This window comes from Rhineura floridana, chromosome 9 (genome assembly GCF_030035675.1).
Source record: "Rhineura floridana isolate rRhiFlo1 chromosome 9, rRhiFlo1.hap2, whole genome shotgun sequence".
In the NCBI taxonomy this organism is placed as follows: domain Eukaryota; kingdom Metazoa; phylum Chordata; class Lepidosauria; order Squamata; family Rhineuridae; genus Rhineura; species Rhineura floridana.
Genome location: NC_084488.1, coordinates 29,141,501 through 29,165,872, shown reverse-complemented (window position 1 = coordinate 29,165,872; position 24,372 = coordinate 29,141,501). Strand labels below are relative to the sequence as shown.

Genomic DNA, 24,372 nt, shown 5'->3' with positions numbered 1-24,372 from the left:
ATGTAGCAAAAATTCACCATAATGAATAAATGGAGTTAATATGGTAGTACAATACTAAAGCTTGTCTATAGTGGTAAGTCTAAGCTATAATGTCTCAGACAACCAAAGAGGCTACTATTTTATCCACATATAAGCTATAAGTTCTACTTAAGGATGACGTTTACCTTTCCTTCCACAGGGGCTAATGTAAATGTACTGCCTTCAAATCAATTCCAACTTATGGAAACCCTATGAATAGGGTTTTCATGAGGCTGAGAGGCAGTGACTGGCCCAAGGTCACCCAGTGAGCTTCATGGCTATGTGGGGATTTGAACCCTGGTCTCCCAGGTCGTAGTCCAACACCTTAACCACTATACCACACTGGCTTAGCCCACAGGGGCTACGCAACTGTAATCTACTCTGCATAACAGAGTCCTTCATACTTTTGCCTTACAGCAGTTTTAACAAGCTCAGTAACTTCATTGGCATTGAAAACAATATCAGAAAGTTGTTGTCCCTTCTGCAGACTTATCTCCATGAGCACTGCAACACATTTTTATTTTAAATAAAGACTATGATACTTGCAGTTATCAGTTGCTACCCCAGGTTTATAAAAAAACTTCTTTCAGCTCTTCTCTACACCTCTATGTATTTCATCTCTTATGCAGCAGAAATTTAAGTGCATTGTGTTATGTGCTTTGTAACTATTAGCAGAGAGAGCTATTACTTTGTTGCCTCCACTTAGAGGAATATGTAAATTAAAGAAGCACCAACCTTATTTCTTAGTCTTTATCTTAATCTGAATGCTCAATAGCAATCTTGTGTCTACGCAAGTATGCTTCTGACTTTAATATGTGAATTTGGGGGGTGGCGGCAGAGTTACTATATATAATTAGCATATATACTGTTTTTGTTCCCATGATCTCACCAAGTTCTATTGTTCTATGCATATAAAATAATTTTAATGTGCATTATTTTGGGACACAATTAAAAAAAAGTTTCCTTTTTACAGTAACAATTTCATAATATTTCTGCTTTTCTCCTATCCAGGCTGAGCTGGAGGCTTTTGAAAACAGGCTAAAAGGGCGACGGAAGAACAAGAGAAAAAAGGATGAGGTTGAAGTTGAACAATCTGTATGGCAAAAATATAAGAACATGATTGTGTTGCCAGTATGTGGAGCTGCTGTTGTAGTGGTTGCATGGTTCATAGCCTACAATGACTAAATTGTTCTGTTTCAAAACATCTTGTTACGATTATAGGAAACTAACTGCTAAAACGCTATGATATAAATTAGGATTTAATGTTCAGTTACAGTTTTTAATCCTTTTCCTCTCATCATCTAGAGAAAATAAACACCAACCCCAGTCTTTATACTTTACTCCTAAATCAGTTAAAAATGCTGAGATGAGATGATATGATTGACAGTTGTGTAATGTAGGTGGCGATAGCATGCCATATTATTTTTGTAAGTCTAATTGAGAACCACTGAGTACTGTCCCTATCAGCAACTATTGGTTTCATTCTGTTTATGAGGATTCCCATGTGTGCAATACCTGAAGGTGTAGTCATCTTTAACAGTATTGATCACCTCTTGACAGGTGGAAGAAGGAAACTATCAAATTATCTATCACAGATGACCACACCTACTTGCTGTCAGACTATTTATGAAACTCTGATCTCACAAGAGTCTTTGTACCCACAGCCCCAAAATTAGATGTTACTTTAACACACATGCACACTACAGCACAGTTTTGCATGCAGAAATCACCCTTGCTTGGTTCAGAGCACTTGACTTCAAATGCAAGCACTGGGTTGTGAATTATGTTGTTATCTGAAGTCAATATTTTAATTTTTCCATCTTTCCTGTATTAATGTAGATCTTCAAAATAAAATATGAAGCTACACTTGCTGCTTAGCAGTTCTAATTATACATTCTTAAAAGTATATTTTCCAATATAGTACAGGTATACTATACCTCCAAGATAAATTTTTGCTCAAGATCATATTTCTAAATAGAAATGTCAGCTTTTTCTCATAGACCTCTTTCAAAACTGGTCACATGCAAATAGACAATTATATTGGACTTTTATTTCAAGTTCTACTTTTGCTGTTCCCAACTGAAAAAACAGCATTTAAGGATATTGCTGTCCCTCTGGAAAAAAAGCTTTCACAAAGAAAATTTACTTTAAATAAATGAGTATCTATGTGTATAAAATGGCAACTACAATTTAGAGAACAGTATATGTATATGTGATAAGTTAATTCTTGATTCAGATGTATAGAAATGTACAAAGATAAGAAATGTTGTCTTAAATAGATGCTCTCAGAACTGGATTTTAAGTGTAAAACCAAGTGGTTGGTTAAATGTCCTAGCTAACCTAGTAAATGTTTATATTAAAAAACTGGCATCCTTACAATTCAAAAGAGATTGATAATTGCTTAACATCTGAACTATTGTAGTATTATAGAGAGATAATATTGTCACAATAAATGAGGAAGTTCATCTAATTCTTTTGCTAGTACTTAAAATATTACTGATGGTTGGTTTCCTATTTAAATTTTGTGCTCATTAGAATGGCCTAAATCCAAGTCCTGCATCTTGGGCAAGCATCCCAGGCAAAGTCTTGGTAGGAATTATTGGAGCCCTAAGCTGATGTTGCAAATAACTTCAAGCTGGTATTGTCACATATTGCTACCTATGGGTTTGATCTACTTGTTAATATTACACATTGCAAAAGTATCTTAGCTTAAACATATCCACTGTTCAGGGTTATTTATATCAGATGTATGGTGTGCAAATTCTGAACTGTTTATTGGAAATAGAGGTGCAAAATCTTGTAGCTTTTGACCTGCTATATTTACAAAAGAGCAAGGTTATTTTGTTTTTTACTGCTTAAATTAACTTTGGAAGAAACCTATCCTGCAATTGTACATTGTTAGAATCTTAACTAACTTATAGCTGACTTCTGTCCACATGAATAACTTAGGTTGTCAGATTTCACTTTTAGGATATGTTAGCATGAACCACTTATTTTTGTACTCTTATTAAAAAAGGAGAGAAAATCCATCTGTCAATATAGATAAATTGATGAAAACCAATACCAATTTGAGTCTTGTGCTTCTGTATTATATGTTTGGTAGATCACTGTTCTCTTGGTTGGAATGTTGATGAGATTTCTTAGCTTCTTAACATAAGTAACTGGAAAGCTAAAAGCTTTTGGCTACTTCAGCACTAGTATTAAAACATTTATATTCTGTTTACATCAAATAATTTTAGCTTCATTTGGAAGAGAGTGGTTCCTTTCATGTTTTGGATGTTCAACTGGGGGAGAATTACAAAAGCAGACACAATTTAAGTGAACAAAAATCAGAATCACTTGCCATCTCTTGATATGAATAAGGGGAGAGAGCCTAGCTCAGTGCTACTTTGTGCATGTTTGAGTGTATACTTTGCACGCAGAAAGTCACATGTTAAGTCCCTAGTATCTCCAGTTAAAAAGATCCCAAGTTGCACATGATGTGAAAGACGAGTTCCTGAAATTCTGCAGAGCCATTGCCAGCCAGAGCAGACAGTATTAGGCTGGATGGACAAATCTGGCCTGGTTTATGGCAGCTGCTTATGTGATTATGACTGCCACCAGGATTTTTGTACTGGGCATGCTATTCAATATGGCATTCAGGAAATCTCAGCTTTCATCAGCTGAAAAAGTTCTTAAGCTTTATGGCTATAAAAATAAGAGCTGAACGGGTGTGAACAATGCTTGATGACATTGGGAGTGATGGCGGTGAATTGATGTTCTAGTGGTCATTAGTTGGTTTTTCCTTTCACTGAATTAGCTCTTTTCCTCCCTGAAGCAAGCAAAATAAATGATACAAAAAGAAATAAACATAAATGTGTGCATATGTTTAATTTGTATAATTTTGCAATAATTCAGTTTTTCTCACCTTAGGTTTTATCAGGAATCTTGTATGTTAGACTTGGATAATCAGAAGCTAAAAGGAAATCAGTCCTCTTGCAGGCATTGCATTGTGTGTTTGCTTAGTTGTATGTTTCACAGACCCAAACAATGAGAAAAGATTTATGTAAAAACAGGTCTGTGACCACTTTTCAAGAAAGTGTGAGTGGTTAGTGATTTATAAAGTAGTACAAATGGCCAATAGGCTAAACAGTAATTTGAAATGTATGTGAGGAAGATCTCTGTCCAAATATTCCATATTATTTCTAAATCCTACTAAGCTGCTTCTGCACTTAGGTGTTCCTTGTAGCATCACTTTTTATTAAGAAACATTTAGAACTAAAGCTTTAATCATTTTAGGGCTTTTCTAGATTATTCACTTTTTTTTTAGTAAATGTAATCTTCATCCATTGTAGAAGATCCAGATAACTTTCCTTGCATTAGCTGTATACTGGTTACATTTTTTCTGCGTTCAATGTTACTTGTGTTTGTGTAGACAAAACAATTTCCCTTCAGCTAAGGCATCACATAAGTGTTTAGAATGTGATTATTCCAAGTGTCACAGGCACTATTGGATACTGATGCATCAAGCCCTATAATAATGAACTTGGGTGGTCCAGTATCTATTGGTATAATAAAGTATTGGTTTTTACATCACTGGAGTATGCAGAATCATATGAGTGTAAATGAAACTAAAACTGGCCTGGCAAGAAGCTGTGAGCTTCCAGGATATATGGAATATTGAGATGTCTATTGGGAGAGGGGGAAAAAGAGGACCTGCCCAAACCTCTAGCAGTTAATAGTAAGTATCCTGGAAGGAGGATTAAGTTTGGAGGCATGTGTGCTGTAACGTTTTGGAAAGAACTCCCATTCCTGCACTATACAAGGTTTCAGGAGAAAAAGGGGTTATATTTTTTGTGCCCCATGCTCTGGAGTCCCCCTTTGCCATATTTAAAATGCCCGGTTTGGGGTTGGAAGCTAGCCTCATCCCTTTTGTGCTTAGCACAACAGGGGCAGCCGCAGGGTAATAGGAAGTGGGGGGGAAGGAGATCCTCTCTCTACCCCAGGGCTAGAACAGTACTACTAGGTTTATTCTACACTGTCTGGAGGCCTGAAGAAGAGCATTCAGAGGGTGGGGATATATTACTTTTTTCTTTTGCAGGTTCCACTTGTTCATTTATATTTCTATGCTATCTCCTCCAAATAGCGTTGAGGCAGCTTTAAGAAAATAATTGGAGTTTGTGCAATACAGAATGTATGCAATACAAAACCACACACCTCTAACAGCTTGTTACATAAAATTATTAACATCAAAACAACTTGATACAATATATCACCACAGCAGTTCTTTCCTCATTTACAAATGTACATTAGAAAAGGCATAAGATCCCTATCTGGACAGGGATAACCTGGCTTCAGTTGTCCATGCTCTGGTAACCTCTAGATTAGATTACTGCAATGCACTCTACGTGGGGCTGCCTTTGAAGACGGTTCGGAAACTGCAGCTTGTGCAAAATGCAGCAGTCAGATTGGTAACAGGGACCAGACGGTCCGAACATATAAAACCGATTCTGGCCCGCTTGCATTGGCTGCCTGTATGTTTCCGAGCTCGATTCAAGGTGCTGGTTTTGACCTATAAAGCCTTACACGGCTTGGGACCACAATACCTAATGGAACACCTCTCCCGATATGAACCCACCCGTACACTACTTTCAAGATCAAAGGCCCTCGTCCGGGTGCCTACTCCAAGGGAAGCTCGGAGGGTGGCAACAAGGGAGAGGGCCTTCTCAGTGGTGGCCCCCAAATTATGGAATGATCTTTATGATGAGGTGCGCCTGGCGCCAACACTGTTATCTTTTTGGTGCCAGGTCAAGACTTTCCTCTTCTCCCAGGCATTTTAGCATGTGTTTTAACTTGTTTTTATATTGTTTTAAATTTTAAAATTGTGTTTTAAATTGTTTTTAAAATATGTGTTTTAAATTGTATATTTGTTTTAATGTTTTTGATTGCTGTAAACCGCCCAGAGAGCTTTGGCTATGGGGCGGTATACAAGTGCAATAAATAAATAATTAAGATGTCCCTCAAATGCATTTTGGAATAGGAAAGCATTGTAGCCTTGTGAAACAGTTAAAAGCGGGAGCACAGAAGAATCAAAGTCATGAGGGTGGCAACAATAAACCAGGTTCCAAAGAGGCAGCTGAGTCCAAGCAAAGTAGTTGTGCTTATGTTGAAGACCTATATATTTGCCCAAGCATCTGCAGGGTATTAATGCTGAGAGCTAGTAATCTATTTTTACTGTGCTGTTTGCTGGGAATTATGTGCCTTAGGATAGTACTATGGAATATTGAATTGTGGCATACTGTTTTGTAGTGGCTTCATACTGTTGTAGCACACCATCAGATCATTTTAAGTGTGGCTGGAAACTGGGGCTGGAAAATCCAAAGGTACAGTTTAAACATACTTTCCATTAACAAAATAAGTTCAAAATACAAAATTCTGTTAGAAGTCCATGCCACTACTTAAAACAAGATAAATGCTTTCTGAAACTGTTTTTTCATATTCAAATTATATTTCTCTAGAGAAGAGCTTATGGACTTTAAATGCATTGAGACTGGTGTATAGTAAATGTTAAGTTTAGAAACTTATAGAGATTAATATCTCTAGGGAGGGAATTTCAGATAGTTGGAGTCCATAATGGAAGATAGCTTTTTCATAATACAACCTGAGCAAGGCTTCCCCAGCTGTTCTTGATAGAAGGGTTAGCTCACATGGAGGAGTAGGGTTGCCAGGTTCCTGGCCTGAGACTGACCCTGTATCTTTAGGAGAAGAGAAAGTCAGCCAAGTGCAGGTGTTCTTGCAACCCTGTAATGAGAAAAACCACAAGGTGGAATTCTCCCTTCCCAAGAATTCCACCTTGTGGTTTTTCTCATTACAGGGTTGCAAGAACACCTGCACTTGGCTGGCTTTCACTTCTCCTAAAGATACAGAGTCAGTCTCAGGCCAGGAGGGCAACCCTACCAGGAGGCACTTCAGATGTAAAAGTAAAATAACAGCTCAAATGGCCTGCCTATGCCACCATAGTGACGTGTTTTTTAAACATCCCATTCTATACAGGGTTGAGCAGAGCAAACAATACAGAAGCTACACAAATCCCCTGACTCTTCATGAATTTCATTAGTGAAGGATTTCAGTAGTGGGAAATACTACTTTTTAAGTATATTGTTTAAGGTTTCTAAAATAAAAGTCATTAAAAGCATAATTATTTATACATACCAGCCTATTGCTCGAATTATTTTTCATTGCTAACATTGTCAGCTAGATTTACTCTGTTCCAAAAACACAATGAAAGCACATTAATCTATGACAGGTGGGGAACCTTTTTGGCTTTGGGTCAGGCTCTAATCTGATCCTAGCCTCTGAAGCCATATTTGACAGGTTGGTGGTATAACCACCTATCAGTCACCTGATGTCACACTTTAAAGTCCCAAAGTTGGGACATCAAAGCAGCATGCAGGTCTTGTAAAGAGGCTTTAAAGTGCCTGAGGCTTTCATTTTACCACTTCCAGCTGTTAGGCAGTAGAATGGAAGCCTCCTTTCTTCAGACATCATCAGTTGGGCAAGTGAGTTCCCTGCAGAATGCAGCTCTGCCACCAATCAGCTGATGGGCAACAGCTGATGCCTGTTTTCCCCTGCCAATGTGCATACTCTTAAATCTCCTGATTGTAAATTGGCAGCTGTGTCTCCACCTGCCCCGTACCTGATACCAGGTGTGGGGCAGGTGGTTGTGATTTGGGAGGAACAGACTTGCAGGCCAAGTTTAGCCTAATGGCTGGAAGTTCCTGAACCAATGTAGTGTGGCAGATAGTTTTGGACTTGAGACCCTGATTTCCACAGCCACAAAACTTAGGGTATGACAAGTTACTATCTGTGAGCTGAACATACCTGTTATGATGGTAAAATGGTCAAAACTGCTCAGTATGGGAATTTTGCAAAGGCAAAGTGAACAAGATGAATAATCCAGAAAGTAGTTTATTCTGTTATTTCATATTTCTAAGTGTTTCCTCCTGTTAAGTGTTATCCTGTGCAATTGCAGTTTTGTCTGACATTTTTGTCAACAGTTCTGATGGAAGACAAAGAGAATAAAGTCAGGAACTAAGTTAATAAATTACATTTTTCTGAGAGCATTTTCAAAGTCAATATTTATCCTACTTGTAAGGAGTCTCTGAAGGATCCTGGGAATTGTTCAAGATTATTGTGGCTAATTGACATTGTGGAACTATGCTGTAAAGGGGACATCCTTGTTCCCTATGTCTTATTGAAGCCTACTACAGTATCTTTTTTTATTTGGGAAGGAGCTGGGTGTGATGTCCCTGCTACTACAATAAGATACCCCATTCATGGGGATATGTTCTCCAGAAGGTGCACAGATTTGAATATGATGGCGCTGCTACAAGGTTCACATTTCCACTCTTACATCTATTCAGGATTATGATATTGTAATTTAATTGTAAAAGCATTTGAAATAGTTATTATTTCATACTTTCATTATATTAATAAGAACAATGGTCATGTGTGCCTTTGGCCTGCATACCTTGTATATTGGCACTCTATAGCTAGTTCATACTGATGCTTCTGAATACTAATCTTGTATTCAAAACGGTGTTGGGCATGAGAGAAAAATGTACCTATGCTTTTGCGTGCCTATCCAGCATTCACTGGTTCTTGCTCCTAAACTCAGAAGACTAAATGTAAAATTGATTTTCAAATCTTTGTGCACAAATAGCCCAAGTACTAAGATCTTCCACTGCGGCCCTTCTCAGAGTGCCACCACCATTAGTGCCAGAGGCTAAAACTGTAGCAACAAAGAAGAAGCCATTCTTGTCGTGACACCCTAACTGTGGAACTGCCTCTATAAGGAGACATGTCTGGGGCCCACTTCATTGCCTTTTAGATATTAAGCATTATTTTTACAAATAATAGTGGAAGGATGCTATATTTTAAAATACTGGATTTTTTTTACTTTTCTGTTTTAATTGCCATTTTGATTTGTATTGTGCTAATTATGTTTATTACTTTTAATTAGCATATTGTATGTTTTATTTTGTTTTGAATTACATTAACTGCCCTGGACTAAATATTATAAAGAGTTATATATAAATATCTTAAGCAAATAAACACTAATTTTATATTTTGGACTTAGTTTGTGGTACACTTGCCAAAGAAATTGCCCTTCACTGTTTTAATCTTATTTGAACAGAACACTAATTATGTCAAGGTACTAACTGATAAGTGACATAATTCTATTCCCCACAGCAATCCCAGTCACAACATATTTACTCTTTAGAGCAGCCTTTCCCAACCGGTGTGCCTCCAGATGTTGTTGGACCACAACTCCTATCAGCCTCAGCCATTGGCAATGCTGGCTGAGGCTGATGGGAGTTGTGGTCCAACAACATCTGGAGGCACAATGGTTGGGAAAGACTGCTTCAGAGGAAAGTTTGCATTTGCCTTGGTATAAAATACCATGTGTTCAGTTCTTACAATGTGTGAGTTTTAAAGAAAAGGTGTGGATTTTATGTAATTGTTAAGAACCCCCTAAGAACTTTTTTTAAATTGCCTACACTATGAACTCTTCCTAGTTTCATCTCCGTTATGCCTTATGAAGTCTAACCACTACCTGAGTTAGAGTTCTTGTTTTTAAGTAGCTAAAATCAAAGGCACTACCACTTGATTGCGAGAACTGGCTTTGAGAGAAACTTTTGTTGAAAGAGTTTTATATAAGCCTCGCCACGTTCAGCTCGTATTAAGTACAGCTTAATACTGTTTCATACGGAGAAGCGAAGGGAGGGGCTGGGCAAGAGGGATTATGAGGCAAAATAATCGACTCTTTCCTGAGGGTCGCTACTGGAAGAAGTGCCTTCCGTGCACTTAGCAGCAGCCGGACACTGCCTATCAGGCCAGCCTTAGGGGAGCTCCGCTTTTCTGGTGCGACGTGCGCGTTGAGGTTTAAGGCGACTGAAGACTTAGCAAGGCGAGCAGGTATGTGAGAAAAGTGTGAGTGACAGGCATAAACATCTACCTCCCTTTTAAGGCTCCTCTGGCAGCCTCCTGCTTTCCTTTTGCTGCCTGACCTTGACACATAGAGGTCTGTTTTTTTGGGGGGGGGGTCTTGGAGGTGGGGTGGATCAAGCTCGTCTCCCGTCTGCAAAAAGGGGGCGGGGAGATGTGTGGCTTTCTCACTGAGTTTATTATTTTGATTCTGGGGAGGGGTTGGGTGTAGATTGCTGAACGGACAAAATGCCGAGCCACCCCCACTCAGAAGGAGCCTGCCAGCTTTCCTGCCGTGGGGGTACTACACAGCCGTGACGGTGTGTTTTGCAGCCAGGCGGACAGCCCCAACCGGGGAAGGTGGCGAAGGAGTCGGAGCATGTTGGCTCTGCATCAGCTCCCGCCAGCAGAAGAGTACTACCAGCAGGTCCTCGCCAGTCAGCGGGTAAGACAAAGCCGGCTCCTTCTCAGCTTTGCCCTGCGGCGCCCTTTTGACAGCCCGAGCCTAGCGAGGCATATTGGGAAGCAAAATCCCAGGGGTTTCGTAGATATATTAGGACTGCAGTCTCATGCTCTCCTGTCTACACGGCGGCTAGAAAGGCTTGTTCCCAGGGGAGCTGGTGCTTAGATGATATTTTTGAGGATATATCCGCACGATCGCTTAATGCGAACTCGCTACTTATGCCTTGCTCTTTTTAAACATTCGTCGATCTGAATCTGATTCTTAAGCACCTTTTAAGCCACTCTGATCTCACGGTAGTCAAAAAGAAATGGTGGATTTTCCCACTCCTGTTTATGCGTAGAGTGACTGTAAATTTAGAAGCAGGGAGTGGATATTATTCCAGATTAATAAAGATGAATTATAGAGATGTGACCTCTTGCTCTATCACGCAGTACATTTTAAGAGGACCTTTAAAGATTAAAGTGTGAATGCAACAAACAGATGTCTTATGAGCACTCTCAAAGAGTCAAGATTGGATGCAGCTCCTGTAAAGTGTACATTCGTGGGGAACCTGGGCTTTCTGTTCCGTAACGTATGAAATGGGCGACGAGGAAAAAAACAATTTTCCGTGGCGGCCTGTCCATTAATCTTAACGCATGGACAGACCGCGTTTCCCATTTCTTGCCAGCCGCTAATTTGGAGAGGTTACTGTCCAGTTGGTGAAGAGATTATTTGTCTTGACTCGCGGAATAAACCCCAAACAGTTGTCCCCGCAGTTCATTGACAAACTAAATATAACATTCATTAATCAGTAGCTCAAAGCGAAGTGATTTCACTGCGTTGTCCTATACTTATAGTGTGCGCTTCTACGCTCTCTCTCTGTCTCACACACACACACGCACAGGTGTATATAAGGAGGAGTCCTTGGGAGCGCATTTCAGCGTCAAGGAAGAGACATGGGGCGATAGTTAAGCCAGCTAAAATGCAATTTTCGCGAGTCTGTTTTTAGTGGGAAGAAGAGCCTCGTGTCCTTAAGTGGTGCCCAAACCACCTAGAGGTCCAGTTAGCCGATAGAGATTGCTGTTGGAAAGCTGCGTCTCGAGCTAGTCTGACCTAGGAGTTGCAAACATGGATAGACTAGTTTAACAGAAGCGTGAGAGGAAATAAAAAAAAAGAGAGCCGCCTTTGCTGTATACATTGTCACAGTGAACTCATTGGACAAAGTTAGGGAGGAAGCAGCGCCTACAACAGGTTTGCGTGCTGGGGCTGCCTTCGGAGAGCGACGGGCCGAATTTAAAGAACCAGGAGAATTTTGTTTGTTGGCTTGCTGTTTGTAGATAGGGAGAGTGGCGTTCGGACTCGTCCTTTCTTAACTGGGACTCAAGATCAGAACTAAAGTGATTTCTAAAGTGCGATTTTGCATCTTCCTTTCTGCAAGAGACTTCACTGAGATTTACCTCATTGCCTGGGAAGACGGATCCGCTGTCCTATACTTGGTTTTTCTTTTGCTGCATTGTCTTTCCAAAAACTGTCTCTTCTTAACGGAATTTTCACCCAGAGTGAGTGGACTGTGGATCCAGCGTTTAACAACGCACACAGAAGCAGGCTCTCATGTTCCCTATGTCTCTAGCGCTTTCAGAATGTAAAGTGGTTTATAATTCTTATCTTATGTCAGTCTGCTTTTTCTTCTCCATTTTCCTCTACGTTTTCTTCTCCCTTTTCAATAGCGACAAGAATAATTCCTAATTTTCTAAGAGGTGAAAGTAGTACTGTATGTTGCACAACTATTCTAAAGCATAAAATGACGATCACTGAAGTAGTTAGTGTTGTTTGTTTGAGTTTGTTAATGCTTGTGGCCCGTTAAATTGGCACCAGACTGCTCCCAATGAATACCTTAAACTTCATAGGTTGGAAAGAAGCTGCAAAGCACCACCATGTAACATCTAACTGCTTCAAATCACAGTACTGGCTGGACTACACTCTTTAACAGCAATGCTTGAAAACACTTCTGTACCATAAAGAAGTGTGTGCACGTTTCTTTGGAACCAACTCCCACAGAGTTCAATGAGACTTGCACTTAAGTAAGGGTGCATACAATTACCTGGGAGTAAGTTCCATTGAGCTCAGTGGGATTTTCTTCTGAGAAGATATGTATAACATTGCACTGTAAGTATGCATAGGATGGCAGCCTTACTGCAGCTTTCTTGCATCTGACTGAAATGTTAAGTCTGTATACAAACAAATGGCTTCTTCAAATACCCCAATACAGGTGCTTGGATTCACAACTCTTCAAACAAGCTGGCCCAGCTGACTTCAATTGTGGTTGAACCTTCATAAAATCTAAATACTTTTGGTCTGATTGTGGTCTATTGTATAACATGCAGAAAAGATCCTGATGCTGTAATATTTGTGGCAGTAACACTTGTATAACTGATTTTTCCATGAAGATACATTAATCATGGGATGGAGGAAGACGAGAAAAGGAATACCTTACCCTTTGCATCCTCTATCTTTGTGACCTCCCAGTTAGGGCAAGTCCTAGCATATTATTTATTTATTTTATTTGCAACTTTCTGTAAAAGTCTCAGTGATATACAGCAATAACATTAATACACACACAAATAATAGAAATGCAGCATCTAAAATCAATGACAAAGTAATTATACACTAATAATTATAATAAATGAAAATATCCTCTCAACATACAGCACAAGTTTAAATGGCTGCAAAACCCACAACAATTTTAACCCTCAAATGCTTGGGAAAATAAAAATGACTTTATCTGGCCCAGACATATGTCCGTTTTGATGCTAGGCAAGCCTCTCTGGGGATAGCATTCCACAAATGGGAAGCTGCCCCCCACCCTGTTTTTCATTGCCACCCTCTGACCTCCTGGAGGGGGCACATGGAGAAGGACCTACAATGAAGTCTTAGGGTGCACATGAGAAAAGGCAGCCCACAATGTATTGGGATCCTAAACTACAAAGTAAAGTTTTGTAGGTTAAAATGAGCACATTGAGTTGGGCAGCATAAATGGGCCTTAACACTTCACACACCAGAGTAACTTTGAAATAAAGAAGTCTTTGGTATCTTCTCTGTGACTGAATGAAGCTTTCCAATCTTGTTTCTTTTAAAAGTATCATTTCTCCTCCTATAATGGAACAATTCCAGTTGATATTGCAGGCATATCTTATGAATGACCGAACCAAATTAAATTTTCCAGAACTGAAACATATCTGATTACTCCAATTTGATAAAATCATATTCTGCTTATGGGAAGTCTAAGCTACATTTGTTGAGAAGTAAACTGAAAAATTCTTTGTGCAACAACTTGTGGCTTATGCCTTTGGAAATCTCAATCCATTCCCAGTTTCAAATAATCAATATTTTCCTTTTTGGACCTGAGTTGCTTGTGCAGTCTACCCCAGAAGCAATTATATTTTTATGGGAAATAGCCATTCCACAATGGAGATGTCTTTCTCACTATTCCACCCCCCCCGAAATAACAGCAAAAGCATCCCTCCTCACTTGCCGTGGTGATTCAAGCAGTGATTTAAATTTATAAGGGTAAACAGAATATGGATAAACAGAATATTATTCCTTCTTAGGCTCTCATAGTAGACTGTAACTGCAACATGTTTATTCAAGAACTTTGCACCAAGGAAGTCTTTTGTCACTTAGAAGGTGTCAGCAAACAGCATATGGAAATAGTACTATTGCATGACCAACTTTGTGGTTTTCCATTTTTGAAGATCTAAAAATGAAAATATTGTCCTCAGCCCCATTGTTTTATCTGATGCACTTTTGGGGGTGTTTTTCTTACAAATATGAAAAGTGAAATATGCTTTCACGATATGTGTATAACATTAATAAAAAGATTAAAAGTTGACAATTGTTTTCTGGTTTGGAGAGAAATGAACACTTTTGAAATTAATGTTTTCAGAAATCTTTGATTTGGCTTAGCTACTACAAATACTACTGCTACTATTACATCATCTGATAAGTGCTGGAAGATTTCAGTTTGTGAAAATGTGTACACCTGCACAGAAATTAAAGACAGTGAACATGGTAGCCCTTTGGAGACTATCTGGGTAAAAATAAATGGAGAAATAAACAAAAACAACATTGTGACTGGAGTCTATTACAGACTGCCAAACCAAGAGAGGATGTGGATGATGCCTTCTTGAAACAAATTACAGGTGTTTTAGGGAAGCAAGAATTAGTAATGGGGAACTTCAACTACATTGATAACTGCTGGGAGACATTTTGCTAACTATGGGTTCTCTAAGAAATCCCTTACATGGCCTGTTAACAACTTCCTGATGTTCCTTCCTCCACCTTCTGAAAGAGGATCAGTTATCCTTGACTTCATCTTAATCAAAAGGAAAAAGTTCATCAATGAGATTAATGTAGCAGGAACTTTTGGGAAAAGTTACAGTGTAAAACTGGAATTAATAATCTTATGAAAAGTAAGAGATGAATGTAGTCAAACACATTCCTTGGATTTCAAGAAAGGTGATTTTAATAAGTCCAGTGAAATGCTAAATATACTAATCGGGAAAGGAGCTGAAGATGGGTTTGAGTTGCTGAAGAAGTCTCTAAAAAGCACAATAATAAACTATTCCAATGAGAGTGAAAAACAGGAGACATCAAAAAAACAGCAATATGGCTGCACAAAAAGATAAATGAGAAGCTGACTGGGTTTTTTTTTTATCAGGACTTATATAAGAAATGAAAGGAAGAACAGGTCACAAAGGATGAGTACAGTCAGCTAGCCCAGACTTGTAGGGAAGATGTCAGAAAAGCTTTAAAGCTCAGAATGAGTGGAGTGTGGTGATGGATGCTAAGAGCAACAAAATGCATATATTTGAAAAGGAAGGAAATGCTGCTCAGTAAGTATGGTTAAATCTTAACAGGTGACAAAAAGATAAGGTAGACTCGTATTTAACCTCTGTTTTCTTCCAAAAGAGGAACTGTGTACAATCTCATGTAAATAGCATGATTAATGGGTAAATGTGTGTCAGATCAAGATTGATAAGGAATTGGTGAAGAAGCACCCTTAAATTTCATGTTTTCAGGGCCAGATGAATTGCATTCTAGGATACTGAAGGAACTTGCTGATGTATTCTCAGATCCTGTGTTGATCATCTTTGAGAAAGATGGAGAAGTGGGATGCCACAGAACTGAAGATGGGCAAATGTTGTTGAAAAAGGACAAAATGAGAGATTCAGAAAATTAGTCAGTCTGACTTTGATACTGAGGAATATACTAGGAAAGATTATAAAGGAGTCAATTTGTAAGTATTTTGATGACAATGTAGTGATTAGTAGAAGCCAGCATAGATTTGTTGAGAATAAATTCTGTCAGGCTAATCCTACCTTTTTTAACAAATGGGTTATTAGTTTAATAGATTATGGGAATACTGTCAATGTAATTTATTTTAATTTCAGCAGAATATTTGATAGTGATCCCCATGTTATTCTGATTACCAGACTAACCAAATATGGGATAGTAGTATTCAGACCTGGTTGGAAAACTGTACGCAGGGTGTTCATCAATGGTTCTTCATCAAACTTCATCAATCTAGTGAGGTGCTGTCCTGGCCTTGGTGCTCTTCAACATTTTAATCAATGACTTGGATGAAAGGGTGGAGGGAAGAGAATACTTATACCTGCAAATGACACAAAACTGGGACAGCTAACACCTTAAAATATAGGAATAAAATTCAAAATGGCCTTGATAGAGTGGGAAACTGGGCCGAAACTAACACAATCAAATTCAGCAATGACAAATGCAAAACTCTGCATTTAGGCAAATAATGCAATATATACAAAAATCAAATGTACAGGTCTGACTGCAGTACATTTGAAAAAAGATCTAGGGATTTTAGTTATAAGCTGAACATAGGTCAGCAGTGTGATATGGCTGCATAAAAGGTTAAGGCAATTTAGGCTGTTTTGTGTGGTGTAGTGGTTAGAGTGCGGGACTACGAACTGGGAGACCAGGGTTCAAATCCCCATACAGCCATGAAGCTCACTGGGTGACCTTGGGCCAGTCACTACCTCAGCCTCAGAGGAAGGCAATGGTAAAACCACCTCTGAATTCTGCTTACCATGAAAACCCTATTCACAGGGTCTCCATAAGTTGGGATCAACTTGAAGGCAGTCCATAAGTAAATAATAGAAACATAGTTTCCAGTTCATGGGAAGTAGTAGTTCCACTTTATTCAGCACTAGTCAGAACTCATACAGAGTACTGTGTCCAGTTCTGGGCATCACAGTTTAAGAAAGATGTAGACAAATTGGAATGGGTTCAGAAAAGGATAGTGATTATGGTCAGGGATAAGAAAAATAATTCCTCTGAGGAAAGGCTGAAGTAACTGTGGATGTTAGGCTACAGCAGGCAAGACTGAAGGAGGGAATGAAAGCCCTCTTCAAATACCTGAAGGGTTGTCACCATATAAAAGCACAAAGACTTGTTCTTGTCTGTCCTAAAGAGCAGGACTAGATCTAAGGAGCTTAGGTTCCATAGATGGGTAGATTTTAGTTGAACTTTAGGAGAAACATCTTAATGGGAAGAGCAGTTCGACAATGCAACCAGTTAGCAGGGGGAAGGTGGGATTCTCCCTTCGTGGCGGTCTTTAAGCAGAGGCTGGGCAGCCACCTGTTTGGGATACTCTAGCTTTGGATTTCCTGCATAAAGGTAGTTGGACTTGATGGCCTACAAGAAGACCTCCTCCAACACTAATTATTTGGTTATACCTCTTAGGTAATTTGAAGCAGGGATTGCCACTACTAGGATGCAATCTCTCTCCTCTCACAGGAATCCAGCAAGGGTAGCATTTATCATATTGGCATTACTTTGTTGGGGAAAACAGCATCTATTGGATTTTTGTCCATGATGCAGTGGCAAAAGGTACAGAGCATCTGCAGGGAGGGGGGAGGTAGCAACTCAACCTCAGAAATTTTTGTTCATCCCAAGAGAATGTGAAATTAAAAATAACAAGCTTTTCCTTCCTATAACAGTTAACCACAGCAAGAAGCTCTCCCTATCTGATATTGGGAGGAAAGTTTACCTTTCAGAAAATATGCTGTCTACTTGACAAGTCTAACTTTGCCAGCTTCCCTGTGATTGTGTTCCTGTGACAACTGTATGATACACAGAAATTCAACAGGGGTGAAAATTTTCCATACCATTCCCCTCAATGATGGGGAGGGAAATTAACCTGAATTACAAAATCCAGAGTAGTAGCTGTGTCTATAGCAGAAAAAACAATAAAGGCTAACAGACATTATGGCATAAACCCACGAAGGTTTATGTCACAATAAATTTGTTTATCTTTAAGGGGCTGTTTTTTTCTTTTCTCAGTGAAAAAGTCACCCAGGTCCTGCTACACAAAACCTACTTGGGCTATGTCGCAAGTTTGTTTACTTATTAAATTTATATCCCGCTCTTCCTCCCAGAAGGGAGGAATTGGTTTAGGAATTAAGTGTTGCTCCCGAAGTGGCACTTCTCTTTGTACTTTGGTTCTAAATAATATTCGAACTGGGCGTAAACAGCACACCAATACTGCCTATTAGTTTGTCCCTCAGCAAAAGCGCGGGAGGGGTTAGCGGGAAAACGAGGCGACTGAGAGGGGATTGAAATCGGAAGACGAGCAGGGGATTCCCTTAGAAATGTCAGCAGAGAGATCTCGGGGGCTGTCTGACATGTTGACGTTGTATTTTCCCTTCTCTGCGGGACGCCTACAGCAGCTGGGCGGGCAACCCCGCCACCTCCCGAACCCTGCAGTTATAAATAGTGGCAGCAAAGTTGAGATGTCAGATTCCCGGGGCTCAGCGCTTTCCTGTGCAATGGAAAGTCTGAGGTAAAAAATACCACCATAAAAATAGAGCACCAGGGACGCCAGCCCGCTGGGGGAAAATCCTAGAGCCTCGCAGCATAGGGATGAGACTGGAGATGTCACTTCCCTCACCGCAGGAACCAGGGCAGCCAGTATTCACATACTTCACACCCGTCTTCCCTCCAGCGTGGCATCTCATTCTTTCAGGGCACATTCCCCGGGCCATTTGAGGGCTCCACCAGAGTTGAAGCAATGTGAGGCAGGCGCTTCAAGATAGATTCCAAAAGAGGCACAATTTTCCTGCCATAGTTTGTCATTTTAAAATGCACGCTTAGTTTTGAGTTTCACATTAAGTCTTTCTTCACGTGAGAAAGTCAACGCATAGAAACATTAGCTCCAGACAAAGGCCAGCTTCCTTGTCAGGGTGTATCACAGGAAGGGCATCTAGGATAGCCTTATTTCCCCCCCCCCTTCTGTGCATTTAACAACTACAAGAAAGACAGAAATTCAAAAGCTGAAGCTTTTGAAATCTCCCTGTTCTGAAAAGCCTCACATGTTGAATTTCTGTCTGCTAAAGGTGAAATCACACAAAGGTAAGACTGCCATGTTACACCCCCCCCCAATGTCCTGGTTCTCACATTCTATTCCTCCGTTTTTACATTATCACCACCCCACATGCATACAAACTACATGGTTTCTCATCCAAGTGATTATATGAACAAATTATGCTTTAACCTGTACTTCTGAAATATTTAGAAAAATATATCCTTCAACTTAGGGAACCTAGGCTCAACTAAGAACATCACAGAAAGGGGAAGAACCCAATGGTTTTTGTGTTCAAGATATTGTAGAATTCCCCATAAGCTTTGTATAAATAATAAGCTTACTAATATGTCATTTGTTAATAATCAGCTCAGAACCACTTTCAGAAACTGTTACATGTTTTCTTTCATAATGTTATAAATGCTAAAATAATTCTATTATTGAGAAAAATTTCATGTTCAGTCATTCAGCTTCAATACCTAACAAAATATAGACTATCTGGATATTATTACTGATTTAAAGTCAAATACATAATCACACTAAATCTAGAAATTTTCCAGTCCCCTTTCCCTCAACTCCAATTTAGAGGGTAATTTTAAAGTCTACCAATTAAGAAATATTTCTACACATTCAACCATTCAAATATTTACAAGCAAATACAGATTTTTCACCTGTACTAGATCTTTGTCGTTCTTCAACAGTCACTCAGATTACTCCTTTGGGAATATAATCTCAGATAATTAAGCTAACCACTGTTACCCAAAATATACTCACTTTCTTACAGGCCCAGCACACACACACACACAAACTCATCCCTAAACTCACACACAGTATCAGATGTTTGTGGTTATCAATAGTATATGTTGTACTAGAGGTAAATGCTGTGTATTTTTGACCTCATAAAGATTTCATATTTTTATAAGATGTATACGATGTGCACTAAATGTGGGTGGGGCTCTTTGTGAAGATGTATAGCCATAGATTATCTGGCTGACATAGCTGAAATGTTTCTTGGTAGACAGAAAAGTATTTGGAATTTTCCTGAATCTGTGCAGGTGACTTGAAACAGAAAATGTTATTAACTGTTTTACTTGTATTAAGTTCCAATATAAATATTTCAACAAATATGTTCTCCTCTGAGCCACATTATGCTTTTTGGGACTAATAACACATAAATTTTAAAAATCAGTGTGTACGTATATTGAATATATGGCTAATTTAACTTCAAGCTTCCCAGGCACCTGCGTATCTCAGTTCCTGCAGCATCATTCAACAACAACCTGTGAACATAAATGCTTTTTAACTATTTTAGGTACCACTGTAATTAAGGCAGCTTCCATTTCTTCATTTTTTGCTCCATTAATGAAAAAAGACCACAGAGTTCTGAGCAATGCATTGTGGATTTCTTAAAAAAAATAAATTGGTACTACTTTTAGAGAAAATAAGGACTCATTATGGACATCTAATTTTCCATTATAGGAAGAGTCTTATAAAGGGATTCCCCTTCAGATGTTTGGAGATGGGAACTGTACACCAAATATACTTTCTGTTCCTGGAATCACTGATGTGTATTATCATGTGTATTATGTGTATATTATGTGTATAATCACTGATGATTATTCCAACAACATATTTGCATAGGAATTCCATGCTGCCAAGAATAAGAAAACATATGTGAATGGGTCTTAATTTAGGCATCAAATGGACTTTTGCATCCCCTGGAGAATAGAAGGCATAAGAAGATTCTGTTATGCTGCACCAGTGAAATTATAGTTTTTTCTTTCTATCTATCTATAGAAATTGAAGTTGAGTACTGGCTCTTGTATTTTATTTTATTTATTTATTTATTTATTAGATTTGTTAGACGCCCATCTGGCAGAGGTTAATCTGCCATTCTGGGCGATGTACAACAAAATACAATACAATCCATGTAAAAATTCAAAAAGCAAACACTATAAAATTTAAAAACTGAATAAATCCCCACAGAACTACCCTCTGCCACCCTAACCCCCTTCCCAAGCCTGGTTAAAGAGCCAGGTTTTCAAGGCCCAATGGAAGCATAACAAGGAAGGGGCCTGACGGAGGTCAGTTGGCAAAGAATTCCAAAGTGAGGGAGCCACTACTGAAAAAGCTCAGGACTGTATCCTCCCCAATCTCGCTGCTTTTGTTGGGGGAATATCTTCAAAAAATTTCCAGATACCTACTTATCAGGGAACTAAACTTATGTCACCTGGAGCTCAATTATAAATAATCATTCACTTATTAACAATGTTTATATGTGATTTGGCCAACAAATTTAGAGTCTTACCCCAATTTATCACATCTGCATTTTTACTTTGTCATTGTGGCAAATTATCGTATTTTCTGGCTCAAGGAAGGTGAAATAGTTTAATGAAATTGTAACTGGAGGGAAAAGTAAATAACAGACGTAAGGGAGGACAGTCTGTAGCAGTTATAGTACCAAAATCAGGATTCAGTAATTGGAAATAATTGGGATATCCCCCCTATCATATTGGCTAGAGAGATTAACTTTAATTGGTTTGCTTTTCTCTTCACTCTGGCTTTAGTGTTTGTCTGGTTTGACATAATCATATTACTAAATAGTTTGTGTAATATGTTGTTTTTACTGCTCTCAGTTTACGGCACAGTGTAATCTGGGTGTGGACTGACTTTCAGAGAAACTGATATGGTCTTATATTTACCCCAGAAAGTAAGAACTTAGGGTTCCTTTCAGACCTATGAAAGATACAATTAAAGGGATAGAGCCTTATATGTGGTAGCACCCCATTTGTGAAATGCCCTTTCCTTGCATCCATATCACTCCTGCAAGAGGCAGTGATAGCCACCAAATTTATGGAGGATAAGACTATCACTGGCTACTAGCTATGATGGCTATGCTCTGCCTTAATGGTCAGAGGCAGTATGCTTCTGAATCCTAGTTACTGGAAACCACAGGAGGGGAGAGTGTTCTTGTCCACAGGACTTACTTGTGGGCTTCCCATAGGCATCTGGTTGGCCACTGTGAGAACAGGATGCTGGACTAGATGCCATGAAACTCACTGAGTGACCTTGGGCCAGTCACTATTTCTCAGCCTTAAGTACCTCATAGGGTTCTGAGGATAAAATTGGGAGGGGGAACAATCAGGTTTGTACACCACCTTGAGTTCTTTGGAGGAAAAGTGGAATATAAATGTAATATATAAATAACAGGCCTGATCCAGCAGACTTTTCTTATGTTCTTATCAGGTGTCAACACTGCTGTCATTTTGGAGTCATATTGGTGCCAAGTGAAGAGGTAACTGTATACTCAAGTATCTTAGGCTTTTGAATGGGTGACTATTTTTATTTTTCTCTGCTCTGTTAAGCTGTTATTAGCTGTCTCTGTTTCTAGGTGTTTCATTAATTTCTTCATCATTTACTTATGTTGTTGTATCCGGCCCTACTATTTGTACTGAAGGCTGAGCTCTAAATCTTTTAAAATCCATAAACCTACATAATTACCAGGAAGTAAGTCCTATCAAATATAGTTTGCCTATGACCAAACATGCACAGGATTGCAGTATGCTGAAGTTGGGAAGACAACCCGTTATGGATGGGGTTGCACTCCCCTGGCAGGAGCCAGTTCATAGCTTGAAGGTAGACCTGGATCCAACATTGTCACTTGAGGCCTAGATGGCTAGGAATGCCTATTTCAAGCTACGGCTTGTTCCCTAGCTACAGCCCCTTTTGAATTTGGCCATGGTACTCCATGCTCTGGTAACTTCCAGATTGGATTATTACTGGAAACTTCAACTGGTCAAAAACATAATGGCCAGATTACTGGTTGGGGTTGCCTTAGAACTCATATAACTGATGTTCTAAAACAGTTGCACTGGTCGCCAGTTCATTTCTGGGCCAAATATGAGGTGCTCTTGCTAGTGTTTAAAGCCCTAAATGACTTGGGCCCCATATATCTGAGAGACCTTCTCCTTCCCCACAGACCTGCTTGAGTGTTAAGATAAGCAAAGGTTCTTGATAGTTCTGCCTCCCTTGGAGGTTTGGGGGTTGGTGACAAGGGAGAGGCAGCCCCTAACTGTGGAATTCTTTCCCAACAGAGTTGCATCTGGCAACCTCATTATACTGTTTTTGGTGAATGCTGAAGATGCACCTCTTTACCCTGGCCTTTGATACTTGCAATGTGTGTTTTTAGGACCACCCTATTCTTGTGACTGTAATTTGTCTTAACTGTTTTTAATATTGAATTTTAAATTGTGGTAACCCACTCTGGGACCTGCTAGTGAAGGGCAGGTAATAAATGTAATAATCATTCTTAAATCTGTTTTCTTTTTTTTAACGGTTACTACAAAATGTCATTCATAACTACACAGATAATTAAAAATACAAATACAAAATTCATGACGTCTTTAAATTGCAAACTTATTCAACCAATTAACCATTAAACCAATGTGAACAACTGTGGTTGTACATTATTAAATTTATAATTCAAAAAATGAATATAGTTTGACTATTTATTAACAAATTGATATTCATACCTTTTTACATTTTATCACTGTAGCTATCAACTCTAGCTATTTCCAAATTCCAAGTAACTTCTGTTTAACTATACTAATGATTTAATTAGTACATTCTTAATTGAGTCACTCAGGGGGTTGGCACATGATATGTATGTGGTTATTGTCTTACTGACCCATTGGTTGGGTTGAATACTCTCAGGCAGATGCGTTCCTTGGGAGTGCTCTGTGAGAAGCTCTCACTGTGAGCGTCTCATGTGCAGTCAGCTATGGTTTGCACTCATTGATTTATAGCAGAAGTGGGGAATCTTATCAGAAAGCCTATTACAGAGGTTCCTTAACTGTGGTCTACGGACCACCAGTGGTCTGCTTAATTCAGGTGGTCCACAAAGTATCTGTGGTTGAAGATGAGAGATGGCACATCCATTCTATTAAATGGTCATACTGTTTTTAAATTGTATTTTAATTCTTGTATTGCTTATATTGTATTTTATTGTATTACAGTTTGAATTCCATGGAATACAGTAAAATACAATACATAAGAAGTAATAAAAATACAATTAAAATCATACTGCATCTAGCACAGTGCATTACAATTGTTACAACAGGCAGAAAAATCATTAAGTGGTCTGTCACGGCTCTCAGCAATTTTTTAAAGTGGTCCTTGGAGAAAAACTTTGGGAACGACTTTGTGCCCCTCTTCACATTCAGGGACACCACATATGCATATATTTTGACAGTGATTCTGATCCTGCTGATCCTCTAACAGCATCTGAAGATCTGTAATGGTGCTTGCAGCTTTCCCGGATGGGCCTAATTTTGCTGCCCCAGGTCCAACTCTTCACTAGCTATCACGGATATGTCTGCTAATTTGCTCAATATATATTTTATGGAGGGCTCCAGTGGTTTTAGAGCCTTCTCCCAATCTTTAAGCAAGTCTTGTCTCAGCTGTTTAATTTGCTTAGCTAGTTCATCTGTCAATATAGACTTCTCTGAGCTGTTATTTGAAATCTTTCTTGCCTTTTTCCTGCTCACTGCCATAATAGCCT

At 39.0% G+C, this 24,372-nt stretch overlaps 2 protein-coding genes across 11 annotated transcripts in view; both read left to right on the top strand.

The window, feature by feature from the left end:
* Positions 1-3,842, top strand: part of NFXL1 (nuclear transcription factor, X-box binding like 1) — a 100,237-nt gene extending 96,395 nt beyond the window's left edge. The window contains exon 21 of one of the 2 annotated variants that reach the window (XM_061584023.1): positions 1,030-3,842. In XM_061584023.1, coding sequence (XP_061440007.1) covers positions 1,030-1,203 — 174 coding nt within the window. In that variant the 3' untranslated portion in view covers positions 1,204-3,842. The remainder of the gene's footprint in view (positions 1-1,029) is intronic. The other variant, XM_061584022.1, reaches the window with a different exon arrangement.
* A 5,634-nt stretch (positions 3,843-9,476) lies between these two features.
* Positions 9,477-24,372, top strand: part of CORIN (corin, serine peptidase) — a 221,422-nt gene continuing 206,526 nt past the window's right edge. For 6 of the 9 annotated variants that reach the window (XR_009757878.1, XR_009757877.1, XM_061584453.1 and 3 more), the window contains exons 1-2: positions 9,477-9,975; positions 10,204-10,429. Coding sequence is in view for 5 of the 9 variants with exons in the window: in XM_061584453.1 (XP_061440437.1) it covers positions 10,364-10,429 (66 nt within the window). In the remaining 4 variants the exon portion in view is untranslated. The other 3 variants (XM_061584455.1, XM_061584452.1, XM_061584456.1) reach the window with 3 other exon arrangements.